This window comes from Microtus oregoni, unplaced genomic scaffold (assembly GCF_018167655.1).
Source record: "Microtus oregoni isolate MIOR12 unplaced genomic scaffold, Mior012 000013F_ref0000133, whole genome shotgun sequence".
In the NCBI taxonomy this organism is placed as follows: Eukaryota; Metazoa; Chordata; class Mammalia; order Rodentia; family Cricetidae; genus Microtus; species Microtus oregoni.
Window position 1 is genome coordinate 3,601,090 of NW_024543072.1, and position 21,820 is coordinate 3,622,909.

The 21,820-nt window shown below is 46.1% G+C and overlaps 1 protein-coding gene across 2 annotated transcripts; it reads right to left on the reverse strand.

The window, feature by feature from the left end:
- Positions 1 to 1,516: 1,516 nt before the first annotated feature.
- Positions 1,517 to 17,736, reverse strand: Actr8 (actin related protein 8). Of its 2 annotated transcripts, none has more exons than XM_041662629.1 (13): positions 17,550 to 17,736; positions 13,100 to 13,270; positions 11,576 to 11,686; positions 8,553 to 8,657; positions 8,152 to 8,325; positions 7,568 to 7,661; positions 7,219 to 7,351; positions 6,672 to 6,825; positions 5,699 to 5,794; positions 4,870 to 5,010; positions 3,792 to 4,056; positions 2,934 to 3,097; positions 1,517 to 1,773 (listed from the first exon to the last, which is right to left on the reverse strand). In XM_041662629.1, the coding sequence occupies exons 1-13, from the start codon at positions 17,670 to 17,672 to the stop codon at positions 1,630 to 1,632; spliced, it is 1,875 nt and encodes a 624-aa protein (XP_041518563.1). In that variant the 5' UTR covers positions 17,673 to 17,736; the 3' UTR covers positions 1,517 to 1,629. The 2 variants fall into 2 exon arrangements, with proteins under 2 accessions (XP_041518563.1, XP_041518564.1); XM_041662630.1 differs by having other exon boundaries at positions 13,100 to 13,233; positions 17,550 to 17,686.
- Between the last annotated feature and the right edge of the window lie 4,084 nt (positions 17,737 to 21,820).

Consider the following 21,820-nt stretch of genomic DNA (forward strand, 5'->3'; position numbering starts at 1 on the left):
GCTATCCAATGCTTCACAAACGTACTGATAATAGAGGGTGGATATAGCTTGTGTCACAACTTGGACCAGAAACCAACTTCCTCTGAATCAACACCCACCACAGTAAGTAAGAGACACTCATGTGGAGGACGATTACAACAGGTAAATTATACATCTGAAAGCGTAGGGCTGATGGTAAACTCTGTTCCAACGACCCAGAAACATAAAATAACAGGTAATTTTCAGACTTGAAAGTATATATCCAAATAGTATTATTAACCATTGCTACATCCAAGGACCCCTCTTGGACCCAACAAAGAACTTTACCTGGTGACTCTTACAGTCCCACAATTCTCCATCTTGGACTTATACGTTCTCTGCCTATCTCCAGGTCTCATCTGTCTCTACTTTTATCTCCCTCTCAGTCCTCCCCAAGCTGACTCTGGTGATGGTGATGGCAGGAGCAGATATGTAACAGCAGGCTGAAGCCACATGCTCCACCTAACCTACCTTCTTGTGTCACAGCCCCAGGGACTGCTCCCTGCCCTGCCCTTGTCTATACCATGTCCTTTCTGTAACTTGCTGCAGCTCAGGGGCTTTCCAAGGGTCCAGACTGGCTGGCTATATTTAGTTCAGCTTCTCTCCAGAATGTTCACAGATTGAAGTCGGTTGATCATACTGAACTCCAAGAGCTTTTACTTGTTCCTCAGGAAAAGGCAAACTAGAGTCTTAAAGATGAAGTTAGTTATAAACTACGGCAGCCACCTGATTTACCTGTACAGTATAGGTTAATGATTCTAAATTCTTTCGTTTTATTTTTTGGGGGTGGGGTGGGGTGGAGTGTTCTCTGTGTAGCCCTGGCTGTCCTGGAACTTGCTCTATAGATCAGGCTGGCCTAGAACTCATGAGATCGGCCTGCCTCCTGAATGCTGGGTTTAAAGGTGTTCTAAATTAGTCTTCAATCCTGTCTGTTTAGTTCTAGGAAGGGAACATAGTCTCCTTTTCAAGTGTTGTGTCGTCCTTTCCCTAAACCTGCCCTAGAGGGAACAGAGCAAGAAAACCAGCCAGCCTTGCCCTTCAGTCCTTGCCTCAGGAAGCCTAGCTCTGAACTGGTACTTTGTAAATCAAACCTTGTTAAAAAACAACAAAACAAAACAAAACAAAAATGAATCCAAAAAAAAAAAAAGAAAAAAACCTTTACAATCAAACTTTGTAAAAAAAAAAAAACCTTCACAATTAAGCAACATACACGCTTAGGGAGGTGGGAGAAGCAAAGACAGTGCTTGATTCCAAGGGAACCCAGAGCAGGCGGCTTTCGATCTAAGCACTGCTAGAGGAAAGGGCAGACACTGCAGCAGGTTCCCACAGGCACGCAGCACCCCTTGTGGCTGACCAGGCTGGAAGGCTGGACTGTAAGGTTGCCCGTTGTGGAGAGGGTGGGGTGCAGCAGGAAGGGGTGAGGTGCAGTATGTAACCTTGAAAAAAGGTTAAGAGAAAGTTCATATTTATTCTCAATTATAATTTCAAATCAGTGTCATACTTTAACATGAAGATGAATTCATTTAATTCTAGGAAAATTAAGCTTCAAATCCAATAAATTAAATACATATATTCCTCAAGTATTTATGTCCAAAGACTTGGTGTTGGTCGTCACCACACAAAAGCAGCCCGCTCCCGTAACATTCGGACGCCAAAGCGTTGCCATTCTCGCTGATAAATCCATAGCTCCTGAGTGGTATCCAGGCACGCCAACACTGCCCCTCCTTTCCACGCAATCAGCCGGGGGTCCATATCCTGGACAAAAGGTAAAGTTATTTTGGCAAATGAGACACATGACATGGTTTTCTGCAAGTGGGGTTGGGGTTCTGCTCAGTCAACAGCAAACGAAGCAGGTTTTACATCTGTGTGGAATAGCAGAAAACTAGCTGGGGTACCTCAGCCACGGAGCTGTCTAACATGTAGGGCTGGGTTCAGCTCCCAGCACTCCCAGCACCAGTGCAGAAGACTGAACGGACACACCCATCTCTGCTACAGCTGAGGAGAACTTCTCAACTTTTAATACTAAAGATGCCACTCTTCACCGTCCCACAGACAAGTCCCACAGGTAGGCACACGTACATGCAGTACCAGTAGAGGAAGGGCACCTCCAAAGAAAAACGCTGCCAGGGTTCCAAATACAGACAGGACCTGTTTCTAAACTTCTGCCTTTGTGTTACTTTTCAAAGTAGCAGAAGTCAAAAGAGGCTCTGGAAGATCTCCAGTCCAAGGCCCAATACCGGCTCCTTATGATGGCCAGGGTGGGAAAGGGAGTGGTCCGGTTGTCAGGAAAAGGGAAGAAGTCATCTCCTGACCCACCTACAATTCCATAAGGTTAAATCCAAACAGAGCAAGGACCAGAAAAGCCAGTCTCTCAACACCAGGTAAGCCAGCATACTCCTTAACCCCCAAAATTTGGGGGGAGGCAGCAGGAGGATCAGGAATTCAGGCTCTGCACCATAAGTTTAAGTACCTAAAAAACCAAATCAGGGCTAGAGAGATGGCTCAGGGGTTAATAACCACTCTTCCAGGGGATCCGGGTTTGGTTCCCAGCATCTTCATGCCAGACCATAATCATCTATAACTCCATTTTCAGGAGACCTATCTAATCATCTCTTCTGGTCTCTGCAGGCACCATGTGCACATGTGAGCACACACATACATGTAGACAAAACACTTAGACACATAACATAAAATCAATAAAAAACAAAAACACCAAACCAAAAGAAAGCTAGTTAAGAACTCCTACTATATTTGTGACTCTCTGAAATGTAATTTTTTCACATCTCTAAGTCCTCAAAACTCCAGTCACAAGCCAGTGCCCCCCTAGATTTCACTCTCCACATGCACTGCAATTAGATGTAACCAACGCTGGTTTCATTAGAGTACCGTCCAACCTGCAACACGAAACAACGCACCTTAGGCCTTGTGATCACGTCCACATTTTCAATAATTCGCCTGAAGGAAGGTGGCATCTTGTTGAGGATTCTGTGTTGGAGAAATTCTTGAGCTTTATGGAACATCAAACCGCCTCCCACAACCAGGATAGAGCTGTACATCTTCTTCTTGGTGTCGTCAGACGCTGAAAAGAGCGACATCATGCCACTTACCCACCTCCATGGCCAAGCCACGATCTGTCACTTGGGAACTCCCCAGAATCCATCTGCTGCCCACCTCCCATCTCGCTACTCCTAGGATTAGAACCAAACTTCTCAAGGAGGCCTACGGGGGCTGCTGTGTGGTTTGGAACCTAGGCTGCCTCTAGCCTTATCCTGGCTAACCATGGTTTTGTAGGCTTCCTCAGTCCAGAATGCCCCCAGCATTTAAATGCTAACTCTCCAATCATCCCTCACATCTCTCATAAGATTCAAGAAAGCCACTGCTAACTCCTCTAGAGAAGGACAAATTTCTTATTACATGTCTTAATCAGAAACTCAGCTGGGATTCTGTAGTTCAACTCTAGCGCCTACCAGAGCTGTGGTTTCATGGTCTGTGTGCTAATCTTCATCGCTAGCACCAGACTACATGGCAGCACAAGCGTTATGGGGCCAGGAACCAACCGCACTGCGTTACTATGTTCACAGTACCCGGCAATGCAAGAGTGGAGTAGGCCTGATGGTTGTGAGAGAAAATGCTGCACCGCACACAAGACTGAACCGTTCACTTGGCTGCCACCCCACTCCACTGTCTACTGGGACGCGGGGTGTGCTCACAATCAAGACTGAACCAGTCACCTAGCCACCCCACTTCTCTACCGGTGAGTGGGGTGTGCTTACAGCAACAGTCCACGCTGTGCAGGATGGCCTTATCAAGGCCCAGGGCTTTTCCTTCAAACAGGGAGATGGCAGTTTTCCTGGACATCAGCGCAGTGAGGGCCTCCTCAGAGTCATTGCCGGCCATCAAACAGTCCCCCTGGGAAGAAGCCAAATCCACCTCCTGGGGATGAAGTCTTTCTGGAAGATCAGAGGCCTGGCCGCGGAGATCCCCTTCAAATCCAATGGGTTTGGATGCAGACTTGCGGTCAGCAGTAGCTTTTGCAGACTGTAAATAAGTTAAAGAGAAAGCAGTAGATGGTCTGAGCACAAGACACACTGCTGGTGTTGTCCTTCTATTTCCTCAGAACACCATAAGCAAAAGTCACCATGGTACACACACAGCCTAGCCCCGTGCCCAGGTAGCCTGAGCACACAGGAGAGGATGCTCCAGGAAAGCCTGGACATGTGGGCAGGTTTCAGCACTGTACGTCAGAGAACGGGCTTACAACAGAAATGTCAGTATAGACTTTCTCCACTAAGCTGACTTATTACTGGAGTATTTGAACGGGATTCACATGCCCGTGGCTATTATGGATCCATACTTCCAGGTCCAGTCTTCCTCCTCTCCTCTAGGACAGGAACAAAGATGAGCAAGTTTTCAACCCCTGGTTCCAGATCAGCAGTGAAGAGAACTACAGCTCTGTCCATAGCAGACACCAGATTACTGGGGCCCCACCTAATAAATAACTCAGCTGTATTCCTACTTTCTGTATTAAGTACAAAACAATGAAAATTTTACCAAAATTACTGCTGGATACATATCCAGAAGTAGAGAAGTAAACAATACAAGCCAAAGGCAAGTGTCCTCACAGAATTAACTTTTAACTGTTCAGACCTGCACTCAGAAAATGAGTTAGTATCTGCTAATGAGGAATAAAGAAATTCCTCAGGCAGATTTTGAACTGAGACTTCATTTTTATGCAGTTGTGAGAACAGTACCAGGTTGGTCTACTGAAGCTGCACTGATTATGAGGATCTGTTAATTCTGGGCAAAGCTCTCCTCTGTGAGGAGATGCTTCTCCCGCAGAGGGCTGCGCACCTGCTCCTGCTTGCTCTGTGTGGCCAGCAGGTAATGCTCATCATGCGGGTCCTCAGGGTCCCCCTGGGATCGGTGCTGCAAGGTCGTCATCTTCTGGCCGACGATCCCAAAGGTTGCTGGGTAAAACAGTGCCATTGGAGCCTGGGCATAAAAAGGAGGATGCTTAGGGAAAGATGCTGTCTCCTCGGAAATAGTGGAGCTTCATTCTTCCCCAAGCAAAAGTCACCAAGCAGGTGCTCCATGTCACACTGGGCAGCAGCCCTCCTGGGAAAAGGGTTGTGTAACAGACCAGAAAGCCCCTCATCCAGCTGGATGGATGGCACACCATGTGAGATTCCTGAGGAAATGCAAAGTGACTGCCTTACCATTTGCTTTGTTATGTCCTAGCAAGCCAGTGCCCATCTAAATCCCACCATGTTCTGAATGATTAAAAGAAAACCCTGGGCACTGGAGAGATGGCTCAGTGGTTACGAGTACTCTTGGCAGAGGACCTGAATCCAGTTCCCAGCATGCACATCGGCAGCTCACACCCACCTGAAACTCCAGATCCAGAGTATCTTGATGCCTGTTCTGGACACTGTGGGCACCTACACACATACATTCATGTACCCATACAGATATATACATATACACCTAATTAAAATACAATATTTAAAAAAGAAGGGGGGCAGATTTATTCTAATCTGTACCCTAACGGGCTATGTTGGCTTGGGTACTAACCAACCAAACGGGAGCTGGCATTCGACCTCACACATTGACAATTCTCTCAGCTTCACTGACCAGGGACAGCTTTCTTTCTACCTGTGAACACATATGTCTGCCTGGTTACCTGGAGCTTTTCATCGCCTAATCGAAACTGGTAGAGCAGGGCAGGAGAATCTGGGTGCCGAATCTGAAATTCATGGTCCTGAAGTCCGGAGATGTCCTGATTCCAGGAAAAGACGCTGTCAGTGAGAACGTGAGTAAAGGCCTCCAATTACGCATAAGCCGTTATATAAAGCCCAATATAACATGGCTACCCCGACTCAGAGCCACTTACCATAAACTACATAAGAGGAGCTCAACTGTCCTTTGCTTCTCTATTTAGTTTCTGGAATCTCTGCCATTTGTCCTTTTTGTTTTATTCATTATTGACAGACATCAGGACTCAGTAAGAATGTGTCCTCAATAGCTGTGATATTTACAGTCTTTATGTTCCCCACGTTTTGTAAGATTCATAATTGTATCACCTGAATAAAGTTTAAAACTGAAGCAATGGCGTTGGCAGTGGTGGCACATGCCTCTAAGCCCAGCACTCGGGAGGCAGAGGCAGTCGGATCTCTGAGTTCGAGGCCAGCCCGGTCTATAAGAACTAGTTCCAGGACAGGCTCCAAAGCTACAGAGAAACCCTGTCTTGAAAAACCAAAACAAAAAAACAAACCAAACAAACAAACAAGACCCTGCAGCAATGAGTGATTAAACGCTGCTAATTCACGTTATAAAAGAGCACACAGCCACATTTAATTAAGCAGTGCACCTATCTCCTTACATGTTCTATCCATTTCCCCTCAGCTGTCACCTTCACCCTTTGGTGCCGTGGCCAGACCCCCACTGGCAGCAACTGCCTACGTCTCTTTACACAACCTGAGACCATCCTGAGTTCCTCACCACCTGCTATACCCAGGAGCGGCTGAAGAGCTCTGGCTGCCAGGCCTCACCACCTCGGTGAACAGCATGAGATTGGTAGAAGTTGTAAGTTCCCTTTAAATGCCTTACATTTTTCCTGGCGCCAAAATAATCAGCAATATTAATTCTGTTCTCACCTGGTCTAGATGACAGAATGTTTCTTTAAGGTGCTGCAAGAGGAGGCAATCCATTTTGTTTGTTAACTGACACTCTCTGTAAGGGAAGCCCGCTCGCTGCATGAGCCAGTAAAAACACCTCGACACGTCAGAGCCCCCATATGCCAGACAGAGCCTGAGGTAAGGAGAAGAGGGGAAGATGGTTAATCTGTCAGTTAAGAACATACACATCACATTTTTGAGAAATATCTATGATAAGGAAAGCAAATATTCCAAACTCTAGAGAATTTAGACCTGAAAAATTTGGTTTGTTTCTACATGACTTGCTATAAGGATGTAATGGACCACACAAACGACAAGGAGCTAACCTGCACAACACCTACTATGGCTCCCAGGAACTGGTATTATGAATGCGGGCTGAAAGCTCCCTAAGGGCAAGGTCACCGGCATCAGTTGCACCTGGCTAGTACTTATTGCCCAGGCTTGCTGGACGCCTATGCAGACGTCACCTCAGACAATTTCTGGCCTGTGGTGATTCGAATAGACAGAGATGGGAGAAGAGCCGTACCGTGTGTTCCGATGAGACACCCCATCTTCCACACAGCACACGCTTGTTTTCTGGTCCCCAACATCTACAACACAGGTGCTGCTTAAGCCACTCCCAAACGTAGCACACACAGACTCCTGATGGACAACAATCCCTAGCATTACAAAGAGGCAGAGTGTCAAAATCTGATGCACAGCAGTAGACAGCCTCAAACAAACGATCAGCTCCGCCCAGGAACCCAGAAATCTCGGGGCAAACACCCGGAACATCAGTCCATTCCGAATGCACATTTAAATAAACTGGTGAACACCACTAACTTTGTCACTGAAAAAGAACAGTTTAAAGGGTGTCACTGGAATCTTGGGCATACCTGAGAAGCCCATCTTCATCAGGATCATATGCACTAGCTCTTTCACGTGCTGTTTGTTATAGATATCAGGGATTAACAAGATGCACCTGTAATACTGGAGAAAAAAAACCAATGAGAAACAGAAAGTGTCAGCATCCACGTAGTCAAGTCCAGTTTCATAATGCCACCTTTCGCGAGGCTTCCCTGTGCAGGAGAAGCAGCTATGACCATGAGCCCCGAGCAAAAGCTCAAACCTCTGTGCTGCGCTGCTTCTCGGTTTCAGAAGGAAACAGGAGCAGCTATGTTTCCCTCGACTCCTCAGAGTCCTTGTGAACGTGACATGGAAACTTGTGGAGTTAATAAGTCTGAGTGAGGTACGGAGAAAGGCCGTGGACATGAGCAGGCTTGTGGTTTCTCCGGTATTCAGAGACCAAAGAAACAGTAAGAGGGGGAGATGGCTGGAGGAGAATTAAAGAAAGTAAGATATCCCCACCACCCCAACACTGAGACTGCTTCAGGACACTGTCACACACAACTCAGTCATGTGCACTTGGACTCCCCAAGAATCTTAAAGTCAACCCAAAGAACTGGGAATTTCCCCTTACCTTTAAATCTTTCAGTGGGATTTCCAAATACTTTTGGATTGCATGAGACCATATCACTTCAATATCTGCGAGAACAGCTGTCAGGGAGCCCCCAGGACCTGGGTGGATATTCAGCTGACCCCGTCTAATAGGCCAGTGAATATTGTAGCAGTCCAGCGGGTTGACGTACAAAGCCTAGGACAGGAAGAAGCGCATCATCAGAGCTGTCTCTAAGGGTTGTCTGGACTCACATCCAAACTCTTCTGAGTGCTCCAGACCCTGAGTGTGGGGTAACTGACAACCCAGAGGGGCAGTGAAGTATCTGGTCCTCAGAAATAGGACCAAGAAGTGTTAGGAAACAACCGCGAACTCGGGACCATCAGTTGTTTGTGTCCATTCCTTTCATTGTCCAAGTTCCTTACCTCTTCTCCTACCAAATACTCGGGCTGGTGGGACGTGTTTGTCCATTTGTTTCCAGAACAGTGGTCTAGAATGGCAGGTCGCATCTGCTTGTTGTAGGAGCGTGCCTGGGATGAGAAAAGAGAAACACGCTCTATTTCTGCAGGCAGGGGGCAGTGCAAGAGTCTCCTTGTCTCCTCTCAAATGCTGAGACACACGGGCAAGTACTAACAGGTCCTCCCCTGGGGAAGTACTAACAGGTCCTCCCCTGGGGAAGTACTAACTGGTCCTCCCCTGGGCAAGTACTAACAGGTCCTCCCCTGGGGAAGTACTAACTGGTCCTCCCCTGGGCAAGTACTAACAGGTCCTCCCCTGGGGAAGTACTAACTGGTCCTCCCCTGGGCAAGTACTAACAGGTCCTCACCTGGGGAAGTACTAACTGGTCCTCCCCTGGGCAAGTACTAACAGGTCCTCCCCTGGGCAAGTACTAACTGGTCCTCCCCTGGGCAAGTACTAACTGGTTCTTCCCTGGGGAAGTACTAACAGGTCCTCCCCTGGGGAAGTACTAACTGGTCCTCCCCTGAGGAAGTACTAATAGGTCCTCCCCTGGGGAAGTACTAACAGGTTCTCCCCTGGGGAAGTACTAACAGGTTCTCCCCTGGAGAAGTACTAACTGGTCCTCCCCTGAGGAAGTACTAACTGGTTCTCCCCTGGGGAAGTACTAACTGGTTCTCCCCTGGGGAAGTACTAACTGGTCCTCCCCTGGGGAAGTACTAACAGGTCCTCCCCTGGGGAAGTACTAACAGGTTCTCCCCTGGAGAAGTACTAACTGGTCCTCCCCTTAGGAAGTACTAACTGGTTCTCCCCTTCCTTCCTGTATTTTCTACCTCGTATTTGCATAATGACTTATGGACATATGAGGATCCTATGGCTGCCATGGCACTACAGTAACACACCACACACATGGCAGTGGAGGTGCAGGACCACAGGGGAGCCGAAACCTTCTGATGGTATACCTACATGCACACAGCTTCCCTAGTCTAGGGCTGCTGCTGTTAGCAAGCTGCAGTCGTACAACAGGACGGGATGCAGACCACACACAATGTAGGCACTGCAACGAGCAAACGAGCTTCAGCGTGCACTACTATTGACGGGATATGGTCCTCCTGTTCCACATTTCTTTACAAACATGAAAAGGACCAGTCCTAAGAAAGGTCCTGCAGGAGGCGATGCAGAAGAAAGCAGTTGTCATAGGAACCAACAGGTCCTCAACATGTTATTGCCCATGAAGACTTTCTCGTGGAACAAGACAGTGACATTGGTGATCTTGAACCTCTGTGGGCTTGGAGGGGTATGCGTGTCTTTGTTTTTAACAAAAAGTTTTAAAGTGAAAGTAATTTGTAATAATAAATAATAATTTACAGAGTACAAAAATAAAGAAAGCCTTTACAGCTCCTCAAGGTTTGTTACTCACACCAATATTTTTAAGTGATATTATGAAAGAATGAAGTTATGGTACGTGGTGCATTTCCTGCATGCTGAGGTCAGGTGCACACCCCGTCTGGCAGCTAAGGATGCCCTATGCAGCTGAACAGCTTGGTGGTGTACGGTCAACATCAAAATAGACCCCAAATCCCTTCTGTGCTGCCAGCACTGAAGTGCACTACTACGGACAGTGGGGCTGTTGGTAGGACACGCCGCACACACTAAATGGCGGATCAGTCTCTAGAATGGTGTCGGTCAAATTCTTCCCTCTCCCTCACATCTTAACTCCTGCACGGTCACTAGTCTGAGTCCATGCTTGTCATGATTTAATTCTTTGTAGATGTACTCTTTTCCAACCCAGCAAACAAACAAAAGCCTTCACCACAAAGGGAAATCACTTACAGTACGGTGTTTATGACATCTACAGTAGCGGACAGAGTGGCCTAGCCCTTCACAGCGCCTCATCGCTCACTGGCTGACCCACCCAGAGCAGCATCTCGTCACATTCTATCATGAGAAGCACCCTCGTGCTGTACACTGGGGCTTTACTGTTTTGCTTCTTTTCCCCTCAAAGACATATTTTTATTTTACATGTATGAGTGTTTACCTTGCATATATGTATGTGTACCATGTACATGTCTGATGCCCTTGGAAGGCCAGAAAAAGGCATGAGATCTCCTGGAACTGGAGTTACAAGTGGTTTGTGAGAACTGGGAACTAAACACGGATCCTCTGCAGGAGCAGTCAGTGCTCTTAACCACTGAACTCACTCTCCAGTGCCTACATTTGTTTTTGTTGTTGGTTTGTTTTTTTTTTACTTTTCAAGACAGGGTTTCCTTGTATACCAGCCCTGGCTGTTCTTGAACTCCCTTTGTAGACCAGGACCAGGCTGACCTTGAATTCACAGAGACTCACCTATCTCTGCCTTCTAGTGCTGGGATGAAAGGTGTGCACCAGCACTACCATGATGTGGCATTTCCCTCTGTATGCTGTGAATATGTTTCATTAGCTTTGGTTAATAAAGAAGCTACTTTGGCCTACAGCAGGGCAGAATATAGCTAGATGGGAAAACTAAACTGAATTCAGAGAGAAAGACACTGGAACCTTACTGGTAAGCCACAGTCTACAGCGATGTATAAATTAATAAAATTATATAAATTAATAAAAATGCGTTAAGATGTAAGAGTTAGCTAGAAATACGCCTGAGCTGTTGGTTAAACAGAGTAATTAATATAGTTTCTGTGTGATTATTCAGGACTGGGTGGCTGGGAAACAAAAGTGCAGTCTCCGGTTTACACCACCACCCAGCCCTACACAGGACCATCCCTGTGGTAAAACTGCCCATAGTATGCAGCATAGTAACATACTATATACCAGAGTCTGGAGCCATAGGCTGTGCCGTATGTAGAACCTAGGTGAGCAAAAGATACGTTACCTAGTCTTCTGTCATGGATGCCACTTCTCTAGGGTTTTATGACACATCCCCGTTGTTAAGCAATACACAACGAAATCAATAGAGGTGGAAAAGTAATAATGAATTTGAAGGAAAAGTTGACCGAACCTGTTCTGGTGACACAGGGATTCGTCTTGTACCATTTGACATCTTTTTAGACCATATCGCCTGGTCCACCATTTTAAGGCCATTTTGTCTTTGTTCATTACTTTCAGGTTTCTGGAGAGAAAAACGAAAGGATGATCAATATAACATATTTAATGAAAACAGAAAACAAGGCATGCTACTAACTTAATCAATCCATCAATGAGTAGATAATCTCAACAAGTAGCATTTCTTTAAATTTTTTTTTTTTCTTGGCCGTGATAACCCTAAGAATTCCAGAGCTGGGTGCTCTGCCAGCATCCAAGCACTGCAGAGGTTAAGAGATAGGAGGATATGGAGTTCAAGGCCAGCCTGTACTATAAGGGCAGATCAAACAAACAAAATATCAAAATGGAAGCCCGACCAAAGCCTACTGTCTGCAAAACTCTATAACCTCAGGTGCCTTGGGCTGATATGTGACTAATACAAATTTTTCAGCATTATTCAAATTAATACCGGGCATGGTGCTGCATAGGAGGCAGAGGCTGGCAGATTTCTAGGAATTCAAGGCTAACCTGGTCCATATAGTGAGTACCAGGTACACTAAGGCCACACTGGGAGACCCTGTCTCAAAAAAACAACAACAAGAAACAGTATTTCAGAGAGCCCTGCCCTTGCTCAGTGGTTAGGAGCACATACTGTTCTTCCTGAGAACCTGAGTTTGATTCCCAGCACCCTCATCAGGTGGCTTACAACTCTAACTCCAGTTCCTCTGACCTGGGTGGGCATCTGTGTTCATGTGCACAAACTGCCCCTATATATACTCTAAACTGAAAATGAAAATAAATTAAAAAAATCTAAGACTAGGGGCTGGAGAGATGGCTCAGTGGTTAAGAGCATTGCCTGCTCTTCCAAAGGTCCTGAGTTCAATTCCCAGCAACCACATGGTGGCTCACAACCATCTGTAATGAGGTGGGGTGCCCTCTTCTGGCCTGAAGGTATATATTGTATACTAAATAAATAAATATTAAAAAAAACCTAAGACTCTTCAAATATCTATATAATGCTTATCTTTATGATTCTGTAACAATATCATATTCCTTTATATATTTTTGATAAATCACGAATTGCTTCAAGTCCCTAAAATACTGTAAATTATTTTGTGTGGGTGGCAGCAAGTCTGAACTGTCCAAGAGCAGAGAAAGTGAGCTGTGCACAGGAAGCATGCGTGCATCTGTTTCTCAGCAGGCTCGCGACTGTGGTTGTGCTCGCCCGCTTCATGTCCCTGCCTCCCTGACTTCCCCACAATGATAGACTGTAACCCAAATTTGTGACTAGAATAAGCCCTTTCTCCAGCGGTGGCTTTTGTTGAAGTGTTTATCACAGCAGCAACTCACATGAAGACCATACTTGTAACCCTGAATGATACTATTTTTACAAAGCACAACTCTGGAGATGTTTATTCAAGATTCCTAGGAAGACTGGGTGTGTAAGCCCTCCCAAGGAAACCTGCCAGGCTGCTCTCCCAGGTGCTCCCCTCTGACTTACATTTAGCCCTTCCCTCAGCAGCCAGTTGTCCTTGTATAGCGGCTGCCCTTGTTGTTTGTGTCTTCTTGCAATGACGTGAGGGATGCTGGCAGGAAGTGTATCTGTGGCTCGGCCAATTCTTAAAGTTGTTGAACCTGGGTGTATGACAACAATAAAGTTGCTCTGGATTTGCTGCAGAAATAAAAAAAATATAGATGTGAATTTAGCAGCGTAGTTAAGAGGTTAATTAACACACATTATACGTAACACATTATATGATGTTTCCTGTAAAAACCACGTTTTAGTCAGGGTTATGCTGCTGCGATGAACGACGGTGATAAACCCAGCCTGGGTGACACTTCCATGCCATACACTGTCCATTGTTACAGGAAGTCAAGATGGGACCTCAAACAGGGAACCTGGGGGCAGAAGCTGATGGTGCTGAGGCCATGGAGGGTGCTGCTTACTGACTTCTCCTCGTGGTTTGCTCAACCTGTTGTCTTACACACCACAGGACCAGCCCAGGGATGGCACCACCCACAATGCCCTGGGCCCTTCTATATCAATCACTAATTAAAATTCTCTACAGGTTTGCCTACATCCTGATCTTACTGAGACATTTTCGGAATCGAGGTTCCCTCCTCTCTGAAGACTTTAGCTTATGTCAAGTTGACACAAAACTAGCTAGCACAGACCATTAGGCTAAAAAGCATAACAATAATTTAGTAAAGAGAGATATTCCATTGCACTGGTTCTTCTGAATACAAATTCTTTGGTGTCCCTTGAGCGGACTCACAGTACACAGTTCAATAAATTCTTATTTATCTGAATGAAGCCCAAATCCTCCGGTGCAAATTAACACATAATTACTGAGTGTTTATATGCCAGAAAATGTAGGTAGAATGGTAGCCAGGACCAACTCTCTACTATCAGAGAACTTTCTATTCACCTAGAAATACAAGTGGGTAAGAGAAGAGAGTGAAGAGTAACTAAGACCCCCGTGAACAGAAGAGGAACGAGCCCGAGCCTTCCCTACAGATTCTGAGAAGCTCCAGCAGGCCTAGAGATCGGCTAGTTCAAAAGCTCTTGGGGTGACGCCTACAATCAGCCAGGTTTGCCTGAAGCAGTCAAGGAAGAAAATAATGTAAGCAAAGGATTATTGCTCCCTAATGTTGGAAACTAAGGCTTTACTCACGACCGGCTTCAGCATGAGTTTGTCACCTGTGTTTGGGTTACCAGGTGTGCTATGTACCTCATTTGGCAAGAGCCTAGGGTTAAAAGCCAGAGTCTACAACTCAGTCCTGGTAAGTTAGAAGAGAGAGCAAACAAAAACTCACAGTGCAGCGCAAATTCAAGAGATGGCAGGGACGGTCTCTAGCTCTTGCGGGAGAGAATTCGGGTTCTCTTGGGAAACCGTCTTCCCCCAAACTTGCTGAGGCACGTAAAGTTTCAGCAGAGAGTAAGAGAAGGACAGACTTTGGCAATGCCTCTGAAGGCAGGGGTTTGGAATGGACAGATGGCTCAACAGTGAAGACGGCATACAGCTCTTGCAGAGAACCAGAGTTTGGTTCCCAGCACCGTATCAGGCAGCTCAATACCACTTACTCCAACTTTAGGAATCTGACGCCCTCTTCTAGACTCATGGGTACCTGCACCTACATGTGCATGTACCCCCCCCCAACCCCTGCCCTCCATCCCCTCCCCACATGCATATAATTTTTAAGAAAAATTCTTTAAAAATTTTTTGTTTTTTTTTTTTGAGAGAGGGTTTCTCTATGTAGCCTTGGCTATTCTGAATTCACTTTGTGGACCAGGTTGGCCTCAAACTCAGAAATCCACCTATCTCTGCCTCCCAGTGCTGGGATCAAAGGTGTGCACCACCGTGCCCAGCCTAATTCTTTTTTTTTTTTTTTTTGAAGAGCTTCTATTAGGCCAGGCAGTGGTGGCACACACCTTTAATCCCAGCACTCGGGAGGCGGAGGCAGGCGGATCTCTGTGAGTTTGAGGCCAGCCTGATCTAGTTCCAGGACAGGCTCCAAAGCTACAGAGAAACCAGGACTCGAAAAACAAACAAACAAACCAAAACAAAACAAAAAAACAAAAAAAAAAAAAAAAGAAAAGAAAAAGAAAAGAAAGAAAAGAGTTTCTATTAGAAAGTAAGCAAGCAGAATTATCTACTGAGAACCACGACCTGACTGCTGGGTACTCCTTCACCGTGCCCTAGTGGCAAGTAGAACTCCCTAACTCCAGAATTGCTGTACTTCCAGTCTATCCTCAAACCTAGATTTTTTTATTGTTTTTAAAGTTGGAGTCTGTGTAGCCAGGAATATACTAAACTCCACAAAATCCACTTCCCAAGCACCAAGTTCTGGGTTTACAGGCATGTGCCATATGCCCAGCTTGACTCCAAACTTCTGTTAACTACAAAACTCAATGGCTCTGGAACCTTCATCAGTGTTAAGTGCAACTCCCTTTGCCTGCGACGTTCTCTATCTCAGCTACACCTAACTCTTCACTCCAGGGATGAATTAAATGCCATCATTAAGTGTTCTGGTCCCTCCATAACCCGATCTATAGCCTCCCTTTCCATGACACTCTTACAGTCTGTCGTCCCAATAGACAATAACTCTCTAGTGAAGAGGGGCACTTCTGTCTCATTTACTGCTCTATGCCAGCACCTGGCAGACAGTCAAGTATGCCCTGAATGGTGTTGGCATCCCTGTGCTATGGTGGGCCTCTTCCCAATCGACTGGGGAAAACAGGTGAGCCCGCTACCCCTCAGGGATGCCTGGACCTCATCGAAGACCCACAAGCTGCACTACATGGATTATGAAACTCTAGAGAACACAGTTTCCTGGAGCGGAGGCAGTTGTTGTTTAGTAATTACATATTTTAATGTGTTAGCAAAGGAACCTGGCGGTACATTCCACATATCACTTCCTAGATACTATCACTAAGCTACGACTAGGAAAAGTCAGTGACATACAGATGCCACACAAGGTATGGAAAAGTCCAAGGTGTGACACTCACGGGTGTGTAGAAAAAGGCCCAAGCCCCAGATTCACTGATCTGCTACAAACTCAGCCGTCACTAGCTCTCATGAAGCGCCCACCTCATCAAGTTCTCTTGAGAATGCCAGAGCTGATCATGTTGCTTGGATGTGGCATTGGTGGCAACTAGAAAATGCTAACTCTTCAATCTGAAGCCCAACAGAAAAATCGCGAGATTGTTTTTTTTTCGAGACAGGGTTTCTCTGTGGCTTTGAAGCTTATCCTGGAACTAGCTCTTGTAGACCAGGCTGGTCTCAAACTCATTTTTTTATTTTTATTTTTATTTATTTATTTATTTTTTTTAGTTTTTTTTTCGAGACAGGGTTTCTCTGTAGCTTTGGAGCCTGTCCTGGCACTAGCTCTTGTAGACCAGGCTGGCCTCAAACTCACAGAGATCCGCCTGCCTCTGCCTCCCGAGTGCTGGGATTAAAGGCGTGCGCCACCACCGCCCGGCTCAAACTCATTTTTTAAATTTTGCCTTTTTTCCCCCTTGGTTACTCAAGTGAGTGGCTTCTCAAGCATGAACTCTGTCAGAGAAAACGATGCATCACAATGGCAAAAGGTTGGACACACTCGCGAGTCAAGTATTAGCATCCCATTCCAACATTCTCCGCCACCTTCAATGAAGTGACCAGGCTACGGGCTTGTGTGGGTACTGGAAAGGTCTCCAGTCTTTCTTAACTCTAAACGGCGATGTCTCCAGGCCTTTAGAGTCTCTAAGGCAGTTCCCTTTTCCAGAACTCCTCCATCTATACCTTTGGTCACTCTCAATCTCCAGCGCCCCGGCTCCCACCTCTACCCTCTCCCTGTCCAACAGTTCACCCATGTCAAGGCTGAAGGAAACACACGTGTTCATCACCCACCCCAGTTCTCTGAACTAGCTCATCCCACACCATACTCTGCGTTTTACAGCGGCCCTACCAGTTAGGTCATTTAACCCGTGCACGGGAGAGGAAGGAGGTTCAGAAAGGGCCCACAGGAAGTCCTGAGCATTTAATCCCTGGGAGCTGTGCACTGCCCCCGCCCATTTCCCAGTGGGAATGTGTTTACTTATCAGTAAGCCCTGGCCAATCAGAGTGTGTGCCACACTGCTCTAAACAAATGTTTCTGACTTACACTTGTTCTGTTTTTGAACAAACTCTTAATGCCGATTTAAGGAAAGACTACCTTCCCCCTGCTTTCAAAGGGGAATGACTCCCCACTGTCTGAGATCTGCGAACAAAGGAACAGACTAAGTTCTGACCATCCCTGAACAAGTGTCGGCGGAGTCCGGTCGGTGCTAAACTATGACATCTCACGGCCCGGAGATCCGGAGGCTGTGCGGGGCGGCTTCGCACCCGGAAGGACCCCGAATCCTTCCCCGACGCCGGGCACCCGGGCCCCGCCAGCAGAGGCCCAGGCTAGGCGCGGTCTAACCTCACCTCCTGCAGCGACTCGGGCACTAGCGCCGGCACGATGGGTCGTTTCACGCCCCGCTGCTCCTTCTCCTTCTCTCCGCCCTTCTCCTTCCCGTTCTCCGGGTCCCCCTTCTCAGCCTGGGTCATCTCTGCCACCGCCGAGCACCCCTGGCCTCAGGAACACCGCCTGCACAGCCAGCGGAGGAGAGCCACCGCGCAGGCGCAGCGCCCCTGGCTGCCCACAGTCAAGATGGCCACCGCTGGCGTCGGCCCTAGGGAATTGTGGGAAGTAGGGAATGACAGGGTTGGAGTTTGTTTTTTTACATTGTTGTTTTTGATGATGATGGGCACAGAACCCAAGGACTTTTGTTGTTGTTGTTGTTATTGGTTTTTTTTGTTTTGTTTTGTTTTCTCTGTAGCTTTTGGAGCTAGCTCTTGTAGCCCAGCTAGCCTCGAACTCACTGAGATCCGCCTGCCTCTGACGCCTGAGTGCTGGGTTAATCCTTTAATAGGCGTGCTCCACCACTGTTTGGCTAGAATCCAAGGACTTTTAAAAGGTGCGCACGATTTTTTTTTTTTTTAACCAGTGAGCTACATCTCTGGTGTAATACATTTTTTTTCTTTTTTAAATTTTCTTTTAGACAGGGTCTCACTACTTATCCCTGGCTAGCCTGCAACTTGCCATATAGATCAGGCTAGCTTCTAACTCCAGAAACTAAAGGCGTGTGGCGCCCCACCTAACCCTTTTGTACTCTATGTGAGTCTGAGGTCATCCGTTTCATTTCCACCCTGCGGGTCTTCACTCACAGGAACCATAATGCTCCAGGTTCTCACAGTTTGCTGGGCCTGTTCAGTCTGGTCTCTGATGCTGGGTTCTCTAGGACTAGGTCTCTCTCTTCTTGACACATTTCTTGAATAACTGCTTCTAATTTCACGGCTTTACCTATATGATTTCTGAATATGTTATTTCCAGTTTTGGCCTGTTCCTGAGATCCAGTCTAATAGCCTATTTGATATCTGTACTTAATATTTCTACAAAGCATTGGAAATTTAAATAATGAATAATTAATCCCCGCTCCTTGTAGGAGGTGGAGTAGGTGACAAACCCCAACAATAAGCCAGACATGTAATTTGGCCGCTCACCTATGGCTCCAACGTGCAAACCATCATGAGACTGGAAAGTATCTTGACTTGCTTCACTTCTTTGAATGTCATGTCATTTACTTAGCCCGCCCCTGCTGGATGACTCCAGCAGTCTCTAAACTGGGAGCCTGTTTAGTTCAGTTCCTGAGAAGCCGCCCATGCAGCTGCTCGGTGTTTCCATCACAACTTTGTTGTAGCAGCAGACATACATCTCCAACGCTCTGGAAGACTTCCTCAAGTTTAAGGCCAAGTGTCTTCTAGAGCATACTTGCTCTAACTCTGTCATATTTCTTTGTGCGCTGTAATCCCAGAGCCAGGAGGACATCAGCTGTTTATTAAACAGTCTCACTAAACCAGCAAGCACGAGGATCCTGTCTCTACCTGACATCCGGGGTTACAGGGGAGCACAGGTCTTACCCAAGCCTTTTATGTGGGTGCTTTGATCTGAATTCAAGCCCTCAAGAGGGCTTGAGCCTACCCACTGAGCAGCCCTTCCGCCCATTTCTAGTGTTACCTGTACCCTTCCAGCTACACTTGGTTTTGTTTTCATTGTGTGTGTGCACTCATGCTAAAGTGCCTATGTGGACGTCAGAGGACAGCGCTAGGGAGTCTTTTCTCCCACGTGGGTCCTAGGAACCTCTGACCAGCCAGGCTTGATAGTCAATGTCCTTACCTGCTCGGCCATGTCAGGAGCCCATACACTTAATTTCTAATGTCAAGTCCTTCCCATCGCCAGGCTGTTGCTGTTCCTTTGCTTTGTTGCTGCTTCTCTTGCCTGCACGACTCTTCCCTCAGCTGGACTTGAGGCCTCCCCGGGTATCCTATCCTTCTGGCTCCTTAGACACGCGAGCCATTTGTCTGTAATTATTTTGCCTGTGCACTTTCTCCCACACTAGAACGTAAGATCCATGAGAAGTGTGCCATTGTCAGCCCCAGTATATGGTGCGAAAACTGGACAAATGATCTCAGGTGGGTGTGGGGAGCACCTTATAATCCCATGTGCCTGAGAAGGCAGGAGCGTACTGAGTTGAAGGTTAGCTTGGAATGCATGAGATTTTCTCAGTAAACCAAAATAAATAAATAAAAAAGCAAGACAAAACTAAACAAAAAGCTTGGTTCACCCTTCTTGATGGTTTCTTTTAGGTGACAAAGATGCAGCAGTAATCCTGAGTCAGGAAGGCTCTTACGTCACAAGCACGAGAGGCCACTGCTTACACCAAGTCACCCACTAAGGCCATGTTCTTCTTACAATTCAGTGAACCTTAACAGTGTTTCTGCCAGTCACAGCCACACAACCTACGAGACTGCTGAGTTCTAGTGAGCCCTCACAGCTATCTGTATAATCTGAGAATCATCTCTATACTTCACTTTGTCAGAATTAAAAACACAAAGCAGGTTGGACATAGCTGAGTAGTCACACTGTTCTTACTCTAACTTATAATCACCTTTCTTTAAACATTGGCGTCTTGTGATACTATGTCCCCATTCGTTACTGATAAACAGATAAAGCTTTCCTCTAAATATTTCAGGTTTCTACATGTCTACATTGGCTGTGCACCGTGATTCATTTTTATAGCATCTTAGTGCTTATTTCATGTGGTCACTGTTCACAAGACCAAGGGAAACCAAACAAACTAATCCGTGTGATCCCAGCACTCCACAGGCAGGAAGATCTCAAGCTCCATCTCAAGGCTAGCCTGGGTTATAGATTTGTCTTTGTTAGTTTCTGGCAACTTAATCACGTGAGGTGAGGAACCTCTACTGAGACAATGCTTTCATCACAGGCTACAGACAAGTCTGTGTGTATGGGGTGTTTTTGTTTCTTTTCAAATATTTATTTATTTTATGTGTATTTGGCATGAAGGTGTCAGATTCCGTGGGACTGGAGTTAAAGACAGTTGTGAGCTGCCATGTGAGTGCTGGGAATTGAACCCAGGTCCTCTGTAAGAGCAGCTAGTGCTCTTAACCACTGAGTCATCTCTCCAGCCCCAATCTCCAGCATTTTCTTGATTGATGCATGAGGGACCACTGTGGATAGTGCCATCCCTGAGAAAAACAGGCTGAGCAAGCATGAGGAACAAGCCAGTAAGCAGTGTTCCTTAGGGTCTCTGCCCTCACTTCCCTGATAAGGACAATCTTTATCACGGCAATAATGAAGCCAACTAAGACTCAGTCTCAAAAATGGCCTTAAAGAGCACAAGTGAGCTCAACAGGGCTATTTAGGGTAAGAAGGGAAAGGGGTCTAGACAGAACTGAAAGGAGGTAGGTAAGATCGTAAGCAATGGGATCAAATTCCCATTTGTCCAGACAGCATAGAAGTCCATGGTTTTGAAGATTGGCCAGTATATAGTCAGTCATTTGAAGCTCAGTTTTGATGATTGTGGCCATATAAATATCCTGATATCTTATCTGGTAGTAAATAAAGATGTATTCACAAAATAAATACATTAAAGATAAAAATTCAAAAGCAAATATATGTATGATACTGAAATAATTATATTGTGGTTTATTTACAAATGAGAGCAAGAAAACATTGAGCAGTATTTCAGAAGTCGAAAAAAAGGCAACATTAACACGAGTAAATACACCAGTGCCAGGGGTGGTGGCACACGCCTTTACCTAGCACTTGGGAGGCAGAGGCAGGCATTTCTCTGAGTTCAGTGCCAGCCTGGTCTACAGAGCAAGTTCCAGGATGGTGAGTGATACACAAAGAAACCCTGTTTTAAAAAGCAAAAACCAAAACCAACCAACCAAACAAACAACAACAACAACAACAAAAAAACAGAACTAAATACATAGCCTTTATTTCTTCCAGATCAGAGATTCTGGGTTTAATCATATAAAGATGAGGAATCAAGTTTAGCAACCTAAAAATATTTACTTATTAAAACTATATTAACACTTTAGTAAACTATACAAAAAGATAAGGAGACAAACATGTACATTTATAGAACTGCATATCAGTCAGGCCAGATCCTGCAGAGGGAATTCCCAGCATGACCTCATTCATCTGTGAGGACACAGAACAGTCCTTGTTTTAGACACACACCATCTTGTCCTGCATGAGCTGCTCTTCTCGTGGTGGCTTCCTTCTACACACACGTGTGTCTAGTTGTCTGCTTCTTAGAGCAGACGTTTACCTAAAGGAGGGT